The sequence below is a fragment of the Hemiscyllium ocellatum genome, chromosome 5, assembly GCF_020745735.1.
Source record: "Hemiscyllium ocellatum isolate sHemOce1 chromosome 5, sHemOce1.pat.X.cur, whole genome shotgun sequence".
Taxonomy (NCBI): Eukaryota; Metazoa; Chordata; class Chondrichthyes; order Orectolobiformes; family Hemiscylliidae; genus Hemiscyllium; species Hemiscyllium ocellatum.
The window spans coordinates 123962356-123981533 of record NC_083405.1 but is presented as its reverse complement, the minus strand read 5'-3'; the positions used below and the strand labels follow the sequence as shown (position 1 = coordinate 123981533).

At 41.8% G+C, this 19178-nt stretch overlaps 1 protein-coding gene across 5 annotated transcripts in view; it reads right to left on the bottom strand.

The window, feature by feature from the left end:
* Positions 1 to 19178, bottom strand: part of prkag2a (protein kinase, AMP-activated, gamma 2 non-catalytic subunit a) — a 441401-nt gene that overhangs the window by 11036 nt on the left and 411187 nt on the right. For all 5 annotated transcript variants that reach the window (XM_060825156.1, XM_060825155.1, XM_060825154.1 and 2 more), the window contains 6 exons: positions 18862 to 18907; positions 13256 to 13310; positions 9043 to 9169; positions 6803 to 6968; positions 3557 to 3594; positions 3010 to 3156 (listed from right to left, as the gene is read on the bottom strand). In XM_060825156.1, coding sequence (XP_060681139.1) covers positions 3010 to 3156; positions 3557 to 3594; positions 6803 to 6968; positions 9043 to 9169; positions 13256 to 13310; positions 18862 to 18907 — 579 coding nt within the window. The remainder of the gene's footprint in view (positions 1 to 3009; positions 3157 to 3556; positions 3595 to 6802; positions 6969 to 9042; positions 9170 to 13255; positions 13311 to 18861; positions 18908 to 19178) is intronic.

The following is a 19178-nucleotide window of genomic DNA, read 5'->3' as shown; positions in this document are numbered from 1 at the left end:
CATGCTGGAGACAAAGTCATGTGTTTACACGGAGGATGCCCTCCACAATATTGTGACACCATCAAAGGGATAGATGGGAATGTTGTTAAACAGAATAGCAACTCAAAACTGGGCTCTGGTGCTGTGGGACATCAATAGCAGAATGATAATCAAAAACAATGGACAACCTCATGGCCTAGTATAGCCACCATTCTACCATCCTATCAATCCTGGTTCAGTGGAGCAGTGCATGCCAGGAGCAGCAGCAGGCAGCTAAATGTGAGGTGTTAATGTGATGAAGCGACAACACAGGAGTAACTACACAGCCAACTGCAGAAGCAGCAAGAAGTTGATAAGTCTGTGTGATTGCACAAAACCAGTGGAATAGATCAAAGCTCTGCAGTTCTATCATATCCAGTTGGGGATGGTGGTGGGCAATAACAGCAATAGGAGGGTGAAAGCTCCATAAAATATCCCTATCCTGAAACACGGGGAGACTCCCAGAACATGAGTGCAGAAGGCTGAAATATTTATCTTGGCCATTTCAGAGGAACAAAGGGATTTTGGGATACAGCACTTAGCTGTGAACGGAGGCTGGAAAAGCTCAGGTTAGATCAGAGAAGGCTGAGGCAGGGACCTGATCGAGGTGGATAAGGTTATGAAGGACATGGACAGGTCAGATAGAAAGCTGTTCTCCTATTTAGTTCAACAGTCAATAATGAGGACGTAGAATTTTAAGGTGAAGGGCAGGAGGTTTAGAGGGGATTTGAAGGAATTTTTTTAAACCACCCAGAGGTGCTGTCTGGAAGGTTTGGTACGTACGCGGATGAGCATTTGAAACGTCGTAACTTCCAAAGCAATGGGCCACAAGCTAAAAAATTGAGACCAGCGTGGATGTTTTTTTGTTGGAGGAGATTTGATGGGCAGAAGGGCCTCTTCTATACAGATCTTAATCTTCAGTCAGTTCAACTCACTCCACATAATATTATGAACTGGCTGGGGCACTGGCTTTTGTAAAGGCTATGAGCCCCAATAACATTCCAGCAATAGTACTGAAGATTTGCTCCAGAACCAGCCTTACCCCCAACCAAGCTGCGACACTGGCATCTACCCAACAATGTGGAAAATTGTCCAGGTATATCCGGTCTACAGCTAACCTGGTCAACTATCACCCAATCAACCAATCTGCTCTTGATCATCAATAAAGTGATGGAATGGATGCTATCAAGGAATAAACTGCTCACTGATGGTCAGGTTAGGTTCTGCCAGGACCACTCAGTTCCAGATGTCATTACAGCCTTGATGTAAATATAGACTGGAGAGCTGAACTCCAGCTGTGGAATTAGTGACTGCTCTTCGTGGCGAGGCCATACTTGCTTAAGCATGGCATTAAGGAGCTTTAGCAAAACTTGAGTCAAAGACAATTGGGGAAACTCCCCAGTAGTTGGAATGATTTCCAGCAAAGAGGAAGATGACACTGGTTATTGGAGGTCAATCAACTCAGCCCCAGGGCATTTCTGCAGGAGTTCCTCAGGGTAGTGTTTGAGGCCCAATAATCTTCAGCTGCTTCATCAAAGACATTCCTTCCATAATAAAGTCAGAAGTTAGGATATTCATTGATGACTGCACAATGTTCACAACCATTCATGAGTCCTCAGCTACTGAAACAGACTGTGCCCACATACAGCAAGATCTGGATAACATTCAAGGCTGAAATAAGTAAGGAGTAAAATTTGCACTACACAAGTGCCAGGACATTACCATCTTCAACAACAGGGAATCTACCAATCACCTCTTGACATTTAAAGGCATTGACGTTCCATAATACCAACATCTTGGGGGTTATCATTGGCCAGAAACTGAACTGGGCGGAGGTGGATACTGCAGATGCTAGAGCACAGACCAGGCAGCATCCGAGGAGCAGAAAAATCAACGTTTCAAGCAGAAGTCCTTAATTAGGAGTCCCGAAACGTCAATTTTCCTGCTCCTTGGATGCTGCCTGACCTGCTGTGATTTTCCACCATCACTAATCTCCAGCAACTGCTGTACCCATCTCTGCCCAGTTCAGTATCTGGTCAATGATTAACCCAAAGATGCTGGTTTTATGGAACATCAATGCCTTAGAATGTCAAGAGATGATTGTTAAGAGTCCCTGTTGTGGGCTTTTGCCAGAAACTTTGATTTTCCTGCTCCTCTGATGTTGCCTGACGTGCCGTCCTTTTCCAGCACCACTCTAACCCAGAAACTGAACTGGATTAGTCATACACTTATAAGAGCGTAAATAACAGGCCTGAGGCTCAGGGTTTTGAGGGCAATGGTTCACATTCTGTCTTTCCAAAGCCTGTACTCTATCTACAAAGTTCAAATCAACTGGATGGGTGCAGCTCCAACAACTCTCAAGAAGCTCATCCAGAAAGGATAAAGCAGCCTCTTGATCTGCACCCCATCCATCATGACCAGCATTCACTCCCTTCACAACGAATGCATTGTGGTAGCCATGTGCCCATCAACAAGGTACACTGCCATTACTCACCCAGGCTCCTTCAAAAGTACTTTTCAAACCAACTAGCCCTACCATTTAGAGGGTCCAAGGGCATCAGATGCATCACAACACTACCACATGCAAATTCCCCTCCAAGCTACACAATATCTTTACATGGAAGTACATTGCCATTCCTTCATTGTCACCAGGTCAAAATTGTAGAATTCTCTTTCTAACACTGCTGTTGCACCCACATCTAAAGAATTGTTACGGTTCAAGGAGGCACTTCACCACCATCTTCTCCATAGAAATCAGTGGGAATGCATACTGACCTAGCCAAAAATGCCCACATTGAATAAACAACCTTAGGAAAAGCTGGATAAACATATAGTCTCTTTCTTTTTCCCATTTATGTTAACATAGTTACATGAAGAGAGGTAGGGGACGGCTCCCGTGGAACATAAACACTAGTATGGACTTCTTGAGCCAAATGGCTTCTTCATGCTCTTTACATACTAGGCAAAGATCAGTCTAAAATGTGCCCCTACCTCAGCTTTGACTATTCTGTCCACTGTTGTCTCCAGTGCTTCCATTCTGTGACACTTCACAACCCCTTCAAAATACTGTGAGCGGTGTTGCAGTGCCTGGGTTACAGTGATATCCAGATTATTGTATGTCTTCTCAGCAGCAAGATTCTGAGCAAGGAAAATGAACTTGGTTTAACATGAAACGCTCAAATTCTTTAAGGTTTGAGAGAAAATGTGTGAAAGTTCATGTGATTTAAGTACAATCAATTAAATGTTTTCATTTTCATAATTTGCTCAAAAATCCAAACAGAAATTGGGTGACATCAACTGCAATTAACAATTCAACAGTTCAACACAATGTTAGTCGTCAACAAATTAGGTTCTGGTCAAATCTGGTTGGTAATGCAGCCTGCAATCTTTTAAAACATCAGAAATGCATCCACAAAATCGAGTGTCAAAAAAGTTAACACCGAAAGAGCTAATTATATTCAGAATGGCAGCAAAATTTATAGCTGCTATAGAAAGCTGATAACGAAATTCATGCATTGTAAGTGAAAACTGTACTTACTATAACATCAAATTTGGAATAAATATCTACAACCTTTCCTGTAAAAGAAAAATAAATGAACTCAGATGATTGACTGGGATATAACATTTTATGTTGTAAGAATGCAGTTCCACTGCCCTTTACCGGATCAATGAACCAATTGCCCCAGCGCCAAGATATTTCTGTTGTTCAAATAAATTACATTATGCATTTGAAACAAATTATCTTAATAATGACTGAACACAAGCAAATGCCACTTGATAATAATTTTGCTCGACCTTTGACAGGCGATAAAGCTTGAAATCAATTGCCTTGACTGTTTGTGTTTCTGGCACTGATTAGATCTACTGAGAGATGCTTACATCTTTTTCAAAAAACTGTCGAAATACCTGTAGCTCGATCTTAAATCGCTTAGTTTTCACAACTCATATCAGGTTATTCAACTGAATAAATCAGCTAAATATCTTATTGTAGTCATATTAAGGGTCCTTGATCTATTTCTAAAGATTGTAGTAGATACGTAGAACAAATGGCTGATGGAGAGCTGATGTCAGGTGAAAGATATAGGTGTGTGTAAACATGAAGTATTAGGAACAAATGCCACAAATCATATTACAGCAGGTACTTCAAATCAATTCACTTTTGAAGATCAAAAAGTGCCAATCTTGTGCTAATCTGATGATCAACTGATTTTGACGTTATATTGAACACCAGCAATTATTGAAACTTAGCCCATCACAAGGTTTTTTTCCGACACAAAAGGAAAGCTTTTAAATAAAATTGATGCAGGAGTTGCTTGCAGGATTAGATTTTATTGCCACCTCTAATTGCCCAGAGGACAGTTTACAGTCAGTCACATTGCTGTGAATCTGTAGAAATATGTAGGCCAGACAAAGGAAGGATGGCAGATTTCCTTCCCTGAAGGATATCAGTGAACAAGGTAGAGCCCAGATTGATTTTTTTTTGAAAAAGGAAAAATCCATCAATAGTGGTTGTGTAATCGTCAAGTTCCAGAAGTTTACTGAATGCAAATTTCAACATCTGTCATGGTGGCATTTCAACCTTTAAAACAAAAACAGTAACCTGGGCTTCTGGATCACCATTATACCACCATCTCGAAGCAGGACAGTAGCTCAGTGGTTAGCACTGCTGCCTCACTTCGTCAGGGACCTAGGTTCAATTCCAACCTAGAGTAATTGTGTGTTGAGTTTGTACATTCTCCCCGTGTCTGTGTGGGTTTCCTCTGGATGCACTGGTTTCCTCCCACAATCCAAAGATGTGCAGGTTAGATGGACTAGCCATGCTAAATTACCCATAGTGTCCAGGGATGTTCAGGCTAGGTGGGTTAGCCATAGGCCATGCAGGGTTACAGGGATAGGGTGGTCTGGTTGGGATGCTCTTCACAGTGTTGGTGTGAACTCGATGGACTGAATGGCCTGCTTCCACATTGTAAGGATTCTATGATTTCCCCTGATATACTTAAGCAGAATTATCTTCAAACTTTGCCTAGACTGGCATCTGTTAATCTTTTCCCGGATGCCTACCTTAGCAAGTTCATGAAAGAAAAGAGCAGTCTTAACTAACATATTTAATTCTGGTCCAAGGAACAGGTGATACATTTGAATTGGTGCAATAATGGAACAGCAAGGACTTCTGCAGTTTAATCCAAACATGTCAAGCTGAAGTGCATTGTGTCAGAGTCAATATAATATATAGTCCCAAGTGCTTCTTGCTGAAGACAGCGTAGAGAGTCAGTTTGACCATAACAGCTTGGCAAATAAAATCCGCATTTAGTGAAGAACTAGTGCGCAGCCTGCCAACCCAGCTTCGACAACATCCCCCAAACAGGGGATCCCTACCATCCAAATGAGCAAGTGACAATGGAACATCACCATTTACAAGCCCCTCTTCAAGCAGGCACATCATCACTGAATCAAAATCCTTGAACACACTCTGGGGGCACCATCACATTCTCAAGGCAGAGTTGGGGATTGCCAGAATGCCACCTTGTGTGTGATGGCCCCATCACATGAAACAAAAACAGGTAAGTGTGAGAAGGTCTTGAGTTCAATTCCTGGTCCTTGTGTGGATACTGTAAAGGGGTTTCAGGTATTTCAGCAAGAATCAATCAGGAGTCCTGGTCCAGATTACCATCCAGTAGCTGGAAACTGTCCATGTGTAGGAGCTGGTCAGCCTTGATTCCTAACTGGTCATCGTTAACATTGACTGTCTATACCTGTCTGACCAATTTTCATTTAACTGAAACACTGGAGGGTTGAACCTAAAGCGATCTAATGAAATTAGGCACGCTGATCACCTGTGAATGCATTGTAGCCAAACTTAAACTTATCCTCATTCATATGCGCACACTTGTCATCAATATTGTGTGCAATTCTGGTCTCCCTCCTATCAGAAGGATGTTGTGAAACTTGAAAGGATTCAGAAAAGATTTACAAAGATGTTACTAGGGTTGGAGGAATTGAGCTATAGGGAGAGGCTGCTTTCCCTGGAGCATCCAAGGCTGAGGGGTGATCTTACAGAAGTTAATAAAATCATGAGGGGCATGGACAGAGTAAACAGACAAGGTAAGGTCTTTTCCCTGGGGTGGGGAGTCCAGAACTAGAGGGCATAGGTTTAGGGTGCTAGACGAAAGATATAAAAGAGACCCAAGGGGCAACTTTTTCACTCAGAAGGTGGTACGTGTATGTAAGTGGTGGAGGCTGGTACAATTGCAACATTTAAAAGACATTTGGATGGGTATATGAATTGGAAGGGTTTGGAGGGATATAGGTCAAGTGCTGGCAAATGGGGCTAGATTAGGTTGGGATATCTGGTCAGCATGGACGAGTTGGACCAAAGGATCTGTTTCCGTGCTGTACGTCTCTATGACTCTAAGTGAACTTTGAATTACTTTTGAAAAGCTGCAAATATGAACAACAGGGATGCATTACTTGCAATGCAGCACAAAATGGTGGCTTTTACAAATAACTCAACACCAAACAAGGTATTGTTCGAGTAGCATCGGATAATGAATAACTTTAAAACAGCATATATTTCAAACTTAAATATCATACAAAGGAGCAACAGAAAACAAAGTTATCATCTGTAAAGAGAAAAATGAATTAACTTTTCATGTGCAATCATTCATCAGAACTCAGTACATCGCCTTGCTCAAAGTCATGGACAGCAACGTAGGCTGCTTTTGTTTTTAAATCATTGACAACACTACACATCTGAATAAGTCATACACACAGGAGTTGTACAAACCTGACTCATCCACGACCGGCAAGGCAGAAACCCTTCTTTCCACAAATATACTCAGCGCTTTAATAATTGGAGTGTTTGGATGGATAAAGGCAATATTAAGGTATGTTCCTATCCCTAGTTCCTCCAGTGTTTTCTTCATAAAGGCGGGCTTTGGCATCTCAGAGACCTGTCAGATCCCAAAAGGAAAATTATTTACTACAAATTGGACAATATTTAACTGGATAATTGAGGGTGTGCAAAGTATTAGGCTGACAGCCAACTTAGGATCATCAGTCAGGCTGGCAGTGTGACCCACTTGCATGTACTGGAAGCTACCTAACTATAAGAGACAGGGCCTGGTTTCTTGCAGTCAGAAATAACATGTACACACATACACCTGCTCCATCTCAACCAAATAACAGTCTTGCTTTGTTGCCTTAACTCTGAGGACAATGCCTTGATCAATCAGAGTTAACCTTTCTGGTTTAAACTTTAAACAAGACTTGGTATTTAACTGTCAGTCATCGTAAACTGGTGCATTCTTTATGGCAATGCCTCTAGCAGTCTCCTTGCCAACTATTCAGCATTCTCCTCTTATACATTACAAGTGGAGAAACTGTACATAGACTCAGTGTACTCAAATGCTCTACTACCAAACACCTATTCATAGATTTGTTTCCAGTTACTTAAAGATACTTAAAGCGGGCATTGGATAGGCATTTGGAAGTTATTGGGCTAGTATAGGTTAGGTAGGACTCGGTCGGCGCAACATCGAGGGCCGAAGGGCCTGTACTGCGCTGTATCCTTCTATGTTCTATGTTCTATGATACCACCCCCAGCATTTTCACAGCTGGACTAGTGCAGATAGGGATCCCATACAAGCTGCAGAAAGAGACAATCCTTACTTTCTTTTAGTCACACACAACATTTTAGAACAAAGATGAGTAAGTCAATTTCTGAACGTGTGTGTTTGCCTTTTGCATACTCTTCAATATAATCAATGGCAATCTTAGTTCAGAAACTTACATTTACTGCAGGAAGCTTAAATCGTGTAGGCACTAACATCTTCTCAATGGTAACTAGTACTTGACGACAAATGCGATCCTTGCTTATGACGTACACAGCCTGAGAATGACGGAATTTAAAAAACACATGCATCTGATTACTAAGTCAGGATGCTGTGTAATGCCCGAGGGAACCTGTAGATAGTGGTGCTTCTGGCTGAAGTTAGGTGCAAATGGCTCAGTTTTGTTTTTTGGACTAATGGTCTCACATTGTTGAGAACGTGGATATTGGTGAAGCTCTTCCTCCAGTGAGTTTCAATTGACCACCACTATCATAATTGGATGTGGCAGGACAGTGGAACTTAGATATGATCCATTGTCCATGGGAACACTGATCCCTGTCTACTGCTGCTGCTACCACTAGTTGATATGCAAGCAGTCTAGTTTTGACACTTCATTTATAATTAAGTCTTGTGCTGCTCCTGGCATGCCCTCCTGTACTCTGCATTGCATACTTTATGAAGTCATGAGTATTACACCAAAGCCTAAGAAAAGGGGATTCATCATCAGGGAACTAGCACAACTGAACACAGTTACATTTTTAATTAAATGCAATGCAAGCATCCACCAGAGTGGAACAGTAAGTTGCGAGAGCCTACAATTCGAGATAAACAGATTGATCTTAACAGGTTTATCAAAAAAAACTGTTGAAAAATTATGTGAAATGGCCCATCAAACGTCCACTCGGGTGTTTGATCAGATGTGGGGAAAAGCTGAAAATTACTACTTTGCTTGTTGTGGAGAGATTTTGAAAGTTACTAACTTTGTTGCAAAACACACAAAAACAAAGTCACCTGGAAATAATAATGCATCAGGTTCCAATCACATTGGACCTCAAATTCTGCCATTTAGAAATATTAGGGCCTTTTCAGAGTGTCAGACTGCCTTTTGTTGAAAATCAGACACAAGAACACACCAACACTTAAGACTTGAAGTCTGCTCTTAATACTTACCAAACCCGGGCCACCAACTAGAAACGTTAAAGAATAATAATGAACAACATAGAGCCTGTTGGAAATAACTTCCTCCCCAGGTTCAAACATCTTTTGGCTGTGAGTGACTAGCAGTGAGTAAAGTTTAATTTCCTTTTTTTAAAGCACCAGTGGAAGAAAAACAACCGGCGTAAGTATTTAATGAAGGAAGCAGCACATAGACCCATAGCAACATCTGGTCCTACTCTAAGATGATAATACTTACAAAAAGCTGCAGGAACTTTAGGATCCGTTTATGAGTGAGGATATAAAGTGCATTCCCACTTATGGGGTCGATGACTGGCAACCGGTGAATCTTATTCTTTATGAGTGAATACACTGCATCAAAGAGGCTGAAAGAACAAAACAAGTTCAAGGTGATGGCAAGCTACCAAGTTACTGAAGTGCGAGCTGCGCTCACTGGGGAGCATTCTGTCTCAGTCAGAAGTTCCATTTCAGAAAATCCAGGCTGATACTCCAGTGCAGTGTGGAGTGAGTGCTGCAGTCTAAGCAATGTCATTAAACTGAGACTCCACGCATCCTCGGCAGCGGATGCAAAGGAACCTATGATCCTTTCTCAAAGAGGGACCAATGATCAACATGCCCTCAGACCTGTGCAGTATCGGAGAAGTTCCACGCACGCCGATTGGTGAGCTGATACATTGGCTTAATCGATCTCAGACGTCTGCACAGCAGAAACAACATGTTCCAGGAAACATTGCCAATGATAGTTTGGTCTTCTCCAATCAGATAAGTGTTCCTCCATTTATCATAGAGTCATAGAGATGTACAGCATGGAAACAGACCCTTCGTTCCAAATCGTCCATGCCGACCACATATCCCAACCCAATCTAGTCCCACCTGCCAGCGCCCGGCCTATATCCCTCAAACCCTTCCTATTCATATAACCATCCAGATGCCCTTTAAATGTTGCAATTGTACCATCCTCCACCACTTCCTCTGGCAGCTCATTCCATACCCTCTGCGTGAAAAAGTTGCCTCTTAGGTCTCTTTTATATCTTTCCCCTCCTCACCCTAAACCTATGCCCTCTAGTTCTGGACTCACCCACCCCAGGGAAAAGAACTTTGTCTATTTATCCAATACCTGCACCTCATGATTTTACAGACCTCTGTAAGGTCACCCCTCAGCCTCCGACGCTCCAGGGAAAACAGCACCAGCCTGTTCAGCCTCTCCCTGTAGCTCAGATCCTCCAACCCTGGCAACATCCTTGTAAATCTTTTCTGAACCCTTTCAAGTTTCACAACATCTTTCCGATAGGAAGGAGACCAGAATTGCATGCAATATTCCAACAGTGGCCTGACCAATGTCCTGTACAGCCGCAACATGACCTCCCAACTCCTGTATTCAATACTCTGACCAATAAAGGAAAGCATACCAAACGCCTTCTTCACTATCCTATCTACCTGTGAAGTCACTTCCAAGGAGCTATGAACCTGTACTACAAGGTCTCTTTGTTCAGCAGCACTCCCCAGGACCTTACCATTAGGTGTATAAGTCCTGCTAAGATTTGCTTTCGCAAAATGCAGCACCTTGCATTTATCCAAAGTAAACTTCTTTCCTCACAAACTAAAGTACTTCTAATGACATATCTCATTGTCTTCAGAAATTCCAGCTGAGTAAAAACAAAAGATGATGATACTTAATGATTGAAAAGTGAAGATAGACACATGCATCAACAAGCTGGAAGCAGTGTGAAAGAGTCATTGAAATACCTGCCCTAAACTCAAAACAACTGTCAGTAACTGAACAAAGTCACAACTTTTACTGATATTTGAATTAAATGATTTAGTAAGTTTAAGAATACTTATGGACAAAGACAAGGGCGGTCCTAAAGGAAGAGTGCTAAACTGGGGGAAGAGCAACTATACCAAATACAGCAGAGGCTTGGGGGGCGGGGGGGGCGCGGAGAGATGTGGACTGGGAGCAGCAGTTTGAAGGTAAATCCACATTTGATATGTGAGAGGCTTTTAAAGAGAGGTTGATTAGAATGCAGGACAGACATGCCACTGTGAAAACGAGGGATAGAAACGGCAAGATTAGGGAACCATGGATAACAGGTGAAGTTGAGAGACTAGCTAAGAGGAAAAAGGAAAAAGTAGGACCTATCTGAAACGAGGACTTAAGAGGGTGAAAAAGGATCATGAAATATCTTTAGCAAACAGGGTTAAGGGAAATCCCAAAGCCTTTTATGTGTTTATAAAGAGCGAGATAGTAACTAGTGAAAGGATTAGCCCACTTAAGGACAAAGGAGGAAAGTTATACATGGAGTCAGAGAAAATGAGTGAGATTCTGAATGAGTACTTTGCATCGGTATTCACCAAGGAGAGAGGCATAGCAGATGTTGAGGTTAGGGATAGATGTTTGATTACTCGAGGTCAAGTCAGCGTAAGGAGGAAGGTAGTGTTGGGTATTCTAAAAGGTGGACAAATCCCCAGGTCCGGATGGGATCTATCCCAGATTACAGAGGGAAGCAAGAGAAAAAATAGCTAGGGCCTTATCAGATATCTTTGCAGCATTCTTGAACATGGATGAGGTCCCGGAGGACTGGAGAATTGGTAATGTTGTCCCCTTGTTTAAGGAGGGTAGCAGGGGTGATCAAGGTAATTATAGACTGGTGAGCCTCACTTCAGTGGTAGGGATGTTGCTGAAGATGATATTAAGGGATAGGATCTATTCCCAATTGGAAGAAAATGGACTTATCAGTGATAGGCAACATAGCTTTGTGTAGGGAAGGTCATGTCTTACCAACTTAATAGAATTCTTTGAGGAAGTGATAAGTTGATTGATGAGGGAAAGGCCTGTAGATCCCATATACATGGATTTCAGTAAGGCATTTGATAATGTTCCCCATGGTAGGCTAATGGAGAAGGTGAGGTCACATGAGGTCCAGGGTGTACTAGCTAGACAAAGAACTGGTTGGGCAACAGGAGACAGAGTAGGAAGGGAAGGGAGTTTCTCAAAATGGAGGACTGTTACCAGTGATGTTCCCCAAGGATCCATGTTGGGATCACTGTTGTTTGTGATATACAACAATGATCTGGAGGAAGGTATAGGGGGTCTGATTGGCAAGTTTGCAGATGACACTAAGATTAGTGGAGTAACAGATAGTGAAGGGGACTGTCAGATAATGCAGCAGAATATAGACAGATTGGATAGTTGGGCAGAGAAATGACAGACGGAGTTCAATCGAGGGAAATGCAAGGTGATGCATTTTGGAATATCCAATTCAAGAGTGAACTATACAGTAAATGGAAAAGCCCTGGGGAAAATTGATGTACAGAGCGATCTGGGTGTTCGGGTTCATTGTTCCCTGAAGGTGACAACGCAGGTCGATAGTGTGGTCAAGTCGGCATATGGCATGCTTTCCTTCATCGGACGGGGTATTGGGTACAAGAGTTGGCAGATCATGTTACAGTTGCATATGACTTTGGTTCAGCCACATTTGGAATACTGTGTACAGTTCTGGTCACCACATTACCAAAAGGATGCAGATGCTTTGGAGAAGATGTAGATGAGGTTCACCAGGATGTTGCCTGGTTTGGAGGGCACTAGCTATGAAGAGAGATTAGGATTATTTTCATTAGAAAGACGGAGATTGACAGGGGACATGATTGAGGTCTACAAAATCATGAGTAGTATAGGCAGGGTGGATAGCAGGAAGCATTTTTCTCCCAGAGTGGGGGTCTCAATTACTAGGAGTCATGAGTTCAAAGTGAGAGGGGAAAAGTTTAAGGGAGATATGCATGGAAAGTTCTTTACGCAGAAGGTGCCTGGAACTTGTTGCCAGTGGAGGTGGTAGAGCATCTGGACAGATACATGAATGGACAGGGAGCAGAGGGACACAGACCCTTAGAAAATAGGCGACAGGTTTGGATCTGGATTGGCATAGGCTTGGAAAGTTGAAGGGCCTGTTCCTGCATTGTAATTTTCTTTGTTCTAACCCCTCCTTCAAGAAATCCACTGTATCTGGTGACCAAAACAAACCACCAAACTGATGTTGGGCTATTATCTCAAACAGAAGCAAGTGGTATGTAAGAGTGGTAGATCTTAATACCAAAGTAAACTTTGACATTTTTTAAAAAACATTTGGTTTGGGTATCCTTTTAGATTACCTTGAAAATAACTGCCAGCTGAACTAGATAACTTCACTTCATTTGTTTGTCTGGGGGTAAAGTAATCCATCTATTGTTAACGAGAGAGTCCAAGTGAAATCACATCATGGTTTTAGTGTGTCCCCTCCAACAGCCACTCTTACTGTATTTACTCTACCCCTTGACAATCGCTGGACTGTTTTCTTGCTGGTGACTAAGTGCAACCACACCAGCTCTCCCACTTCTAACAGCAGCATGGACTTAAAAGCATTGTAGATAACGATAAATAAAGAACCTCAAAAAACTATGCAAAGTGATTTACCTACCTTGCATCTGGCGTTATGTTCACTAAAGGCTTAAATGTTTCTTGTAAATAAAGCTCTGAGGAAGGAGAAAAAAAATACATAAGGTCAACTATGTAAGGTCATGTCAGACTCCAAATTAAAAGCAAGATTATTCACAAAGCTACAGGTGAGTAAAAAGGATACTATTGTCAAGCACTATAGACATGGACTCTCACCTCCTTTTTCAGTGTGCTTCCAAAAGTGGCTAACCATTCTGAAATGCAAATTGTTAACACAACTCCTGAATGGAAGAGAAAATTACCGAAGACCAGTTTTTATTTCCTTGGACAAGGCATGAAGAATGATGAACCTTATCTATTAGAGAAACTCAAGACATTTGAAAGCAGGCTGGGATGACTCTCATTTGCCATCATCACATCATCAAGTCGACATGACTTTGTACAGGGGTGCTACAAGTACATTAATCTAACACTATTCAGTAGTCATTTTGTATGGAGATTTCTGGTTCTGATTCCACAGATCTTCGAAGCCATCTTTGTGTCATTTCAGATTATATTAAGCTTCTCTGGTGGCTCAACAAAACTCAGCAGAAAATGTTAATCTTGCTGGAAATAGAAAATAGGAGCAGCATTAGGTCATTTGATCATCTAGCCCTCTCGACAACTCAACTGTACAGCTCTGTGAATCTTTGACATCATCCATCATTTTATTGATGATTGAAAATAGACTTGAGACGATAATTGGCTAGGTTGGACTTGTCTTCCTTTTTGTGTGCAGACATACCAGACCAATTTTCCACACCATTAGTTAGATATCAGTATTGCAGCTATACTGGAACAGCTTGGCTAGGCACGCAGCAAGTCCTGAAGCACACGTGTTCAGTACTATTGCCAGAATGCTGTCAGGGCCCAAAGCCTTTGCAATATCCTGAACAGAATTGACTGAAGGCTGTAATGTTAGGACCACTGCAGTAGGCCAAGGTGGATCATCCACTTGGCACATCAGGCTGAAGATTGCTGCCTTATCTTTTCCATTTGTGTGCTGGACACTTCCATCATTGAGGATGGAGATATTTGTGGAGCATCCTCCTCGTCCTCCAGTGAGTTGTTCAATTGTCCACCACCATTCACGACTACAGAACCTAGGTTTGATCTGTTGGTTGAGAGATTGCTCAACTCTGACTCTCACTTACTGGTTATACTGTTTGGCATGTAATTGGTACTGTTGGCTAACTTCACCAGGTTTTCAGGTATGCCTCTTGCTGTTCCTGGCATGTCCTCTGCACTGCCCATTGAACCAGAGTTGATTCCCTGGCTTGATGGTGATGGCTGAGTCACGGATATGCCAGGCTATGAGGTTACAGATTATGCTGGAATATAATTATGTTGCTGTTGAAGCCCCACTGCACCTCATGACTGCCCAGTTAAGTTGCTAGGTTTGTTCAAAATTTGCCCCATTTGGCTTGGTGATAGTGCGGCACAACACTGAGATTATTCTCAACGTGGAGATGGGACTTCATCTCCACAAGGACTGTGCAGCGGTCGCTCTTATTGATAGTGCCATGGATAGATGCATCTGTAGAGAACAGGTTGGTAAGGATGCGGTTTTTTTCATTCCTGATGAAGAGCTCATGCTCAAAACGTCGATTCTCCTGCTCTTCGGATGCTGCCCGAGCGGCTGTACTTTTCCAGCGATACACTTCCCAATCTGTTCTCCAGCATTCGCAGTCCTCACTTTTTCCAAGGGTGAGATCAAGTATGTTTTTCCTTCTTGCAGCGATGTCCTTCAGGACTTGACCAGCTCAATCAGTAATGCTGCTGTCAAGCCACTCTAGGTGGGGGATTTCAGTGTCCACCACCAAGAGTACATCTTGCACCCTCATTATTGTAGTGCTTCTCAACATGGAGGAGTATGGATTCATCAACCGACGGAGGGCAGTGCACACTTATCAGCAAAAGGGTTTTTTTGTCCAAACTTAACTGAAGTCATGAGACTTCATGGGGTCTAGAATCAATGTGTAGTACTCCGAGGACAATCCCCTCCTGACTGCATTCCATTGTGCTGCCACCTCTGCTGGGTTGGTGCTGTCTGTGGGACAAGACATATCCAGGAATTGTGGTGGTGATGTTGGGGACATAGTCATATTCACAGAATCATATCTGGCAGACAATGTCAGGTTGGTGCTTGGTTAGTCTGTGAGATAGCTCTCTCAATTTTGGCACCAGGTCCCAAGGAGGACTTTACAAGTTGACAGGGCTGTTTCTGTCATTGTCCATTCCAGGGCCTGGGTCTAAAATGTATTGGAAAGTGTTGGGCGATCAGGCCTCAGTGATTCACATTAACATTGCACATTCGGGCAATGGGAGGAAATCGGAGAGAAATGCTTTACGCTGCAGGAAATGAAGTGACCAAAATAATTAACCCAAGTCTGTCTGTGTGTATCAAGGAAAACACAAAATTTGCATCCACCGCAGACAGCTCTGTATTGTCATTAAAAATAAATAGAAAAACTCAAATTAATTTCTTTGCTCTATTTGGTGCACTTTAAAAGTCAAATTCAAATCAAAATATTCAAGTTATCCAACAATTTTGTTTACAAAACAAAACGGAGTCACTTGTTAATTAGTAGATGCAAATGCTTTTCGCCAGCACTGTATTGATAAGGTCTCCAAAACAAGTCAAAGGGAGCACATCATAAATCTCTCAAATTAGTATTAGTACAAAATGTTCCAGAACAAGCAAAGAACTCAAGACATGATATTCTTTGTAACATAAGCAGAGTTCCTGTCAAAAGGTAGTGGTGTGATTCTTATCCGTGGTATTTGGCAACTGAATATTGATGATTTTAATCTAAAATGAATAACTGATAAGATGCCACACTGAAGCAATGACAGCGAAACAAACATTCTGAGCATTATAAAGGAAGACTGGGGGGCAGTTACAATCACCAAATCACTTGGTAGAGAGACCTGTTTGACTGGTTCCCTGTCATTTAACTGAAAGTGATAGAAGACCTGCTATATGTGAAGCCAAGTGATATGCAGATGATGGAAAAGAGTTGAAGTATTTCCTGATATCATAGTGCCATTGCAATTATGAATGCAAAAATGTCACATGGCTCTGATGTACAATACTGCTGTGCTAGGATGAAGCATGGGAATGAAAAATGTAAAAGCCTGAAAAAAAACATGACTGATCAACCCATGAATGATTATTTTTCCTCTTCCTCTTGCAGGCAACATTCCCCATCTATAGATGGGCAGGTGGGTGGGCCTGGGGATGGGTTTCCCCAAGCAGGCACAAATTCCATTGAGGGATCAGTCTTTTCTCAAATCCTGGAAACTGGACTAGTTCAGGAGCATAGGCATGGATTAGATCTGAAGCTCTCAAGTTGAGATGCCAGTCAGCTTTCTGATGCCCAGTTGATGACTCAGCCAAAACAAATTAATAGACTTCTTAAAGTTATGAAGGAAATAAATGAAGGGAGCTTGTGGACAATATATATTCTACTGACTGCTCTCCATGTGGTTGGGTGAGTAACTGAACCATATGGTATGGGAGATCCTCTCAGATAAAGCCAAACTGGATAGTGTTTCACATCTCAACTGGGCTAGGTGAAATTCTATAATTGATCTCAATGCTCTCTTTGGGCAGAATACTAAAGTAAAAATCTAGCTCCAGGTTAGTACTCACTAGGCGAAAGTGAGGACTGCAGATGCTGGAGATCAGAGTCAAGATTAGAGTGGTGCTGGAAAAACATAGCAGGTCAGGCAGTATCTGAGGAGCAGGAAAATTGATGTTTTGGGCAAAAGCCCTTCATCAGGGCTCACTGACAACCGCTAGAAAGTGCATTTTTAGGGGAACTGCTGCGATGCTGTCCTAAGTTGCTATAATGTCACTTCCTGTAACTTGGTTTCACACAGGCCCTTTAATGTAGTGTCATGAAACTTTGCAAGACCCTTCACAAGAGCATGAGGTATTAGGAGAGATGACTCCAAATTTTGAAATGAGGTAAGGTTAAAGGAGCTGAAAGAGTTAACGTGTCAACTCTTATTGTGCAGGCAAAAGTAGAAAAATAAGTCATTTGGATGGACTTGTAGAACCACACACCCACAGCTTCAAGAGTAGGAATCGGACTGAAAGGAAAGCTACGTTTATTAATGGATCACCCATGGTGATTCTCATGAAAAGCCTAAAGCCAGCACTTTTAGAAGGGCAAAGGTGCTGAGGCATATGATGCACAAGGTTTAGTTCTGCCAATGTGCAGCTGGATACCCTTAAGGACACAATTTCTGTTTAATCAAAAAGATAAGAATCATTCAGGACTTACAGATAGTCAGCCATGAAATATTTAAGATTGTAATCTGCAGGTCAGACACACACTGGAGATTTTAAGTGTTAGTACATTAAGTTTGTTTTCATACCAGTGCTGATGTATCATTTTTAATACATTACTTGGATATCTTGTGTGTTATCCTGGGAACAATAGAACAGCAAATAACCACTCATTTCAGTTCAATCACAAGGTGATTGGCAAAGTCAAAGATTTTGGACCATTAAAAAAAAACACCTGGTACGGTTTCTATTTGTTAAGCTGTTGCCAGTGCTTATCGTTGAAACTTGATTGTTTTTGGACTTTCAGGAGCACTGAAACATGAAATCGAAGACAATCTGTACAGAAACTGCTATACGTCAGAGATCATTTGAGGAAACAAATGTATAATTTCTGTCAGTTTTCATGAGGAAGAGGATCATTTAAAAGGAAATACTTAGGAAACAGAAAAGGTCCAGGCAAATGCCTGAACACAAGTCTTACCACCACCATTGGGTTGCTGTGGGGGAACCAGTTAACAGAGAATATGCTCTTCTTCTAAACCAGGGCTTTCCAAGCTGTGGGTCATGATACCCAGCTGGGTCAGCTGACAACATCTGACAGCCAGCAGAACACTAAGCTGCAACGGGTAGTACGTGTGATTGAAATGAGAAGCATTTTGATAGAGGTAGCAAGAATATTAGTAAATGAAAGACAGTAAGCGAGACCGACTAACTGACTGAGTGTCAGCTGACATCAACACCTGCACATGACCAGAGCCCCCTCCCCAGAGCTCTGACCTGCATTCTCAATAACTTTCAATCCAGCAACTAGTGTCATGAGGGGAGGAGGTTTGGGGAGCACTGTTCTCAGGTAAATCTACATCCCTTTGCATCTATTAAGTAAACAACTAGGAGAGTTATTTAATTGTGTTTGAAGCTGTGGTTTACAAACTTATGTTTTGGTTTAAAGTGCATTTGATGAGGTAACATAGTGGTCATGTATATTCAAGACTAAAAGTGTTGGAACAAATTTGTGTAACACTTGGAGTTGTGAGGGGTAAAAGAAAATTAAAAGTGAAAATAATATAGGTTTCTAAATAATTTTAGCTCCATTCTTCAAAAGGTCAGACTGTAACAAAATACTTGCGAAAGTGCATAACTATCATAATCTTAGAAAATGTTCAATCTAAGGTTAAGTATGGATTAGGTGGTTTAGAAAAACAGTTGAATGCCCATCCAGAATTACGAACACTGCTCACAAATTAATAAGGGCCTTACGAGAGGTCAAAAGTCAATAGGTGTATTGTTCCTACCTCTCCATGATTCAATCTTGTGCTCTTCCAGCTCATAGATTTGTACCTACAATGTAAAACACATGACCTATTATTTAGATAACCCCAAACTTTCAGTCAACTGTGTTCATTCTCCTATTTGAACAGTATGCCAAAGAATAAAACATGATATTTAGAAAACGTGCTCATTGCAAAATCAAAATTTTCCCATCAGTTTGAATATCCAGGTGGAAGAGAGCTGCTCACACAAACAGTTAACGAGTCATCCAGTAGAGAAATAGGCCTTTTACCCCACCATGTCTATGCCAAACAACAAATATTAAACCACAATAATCCTG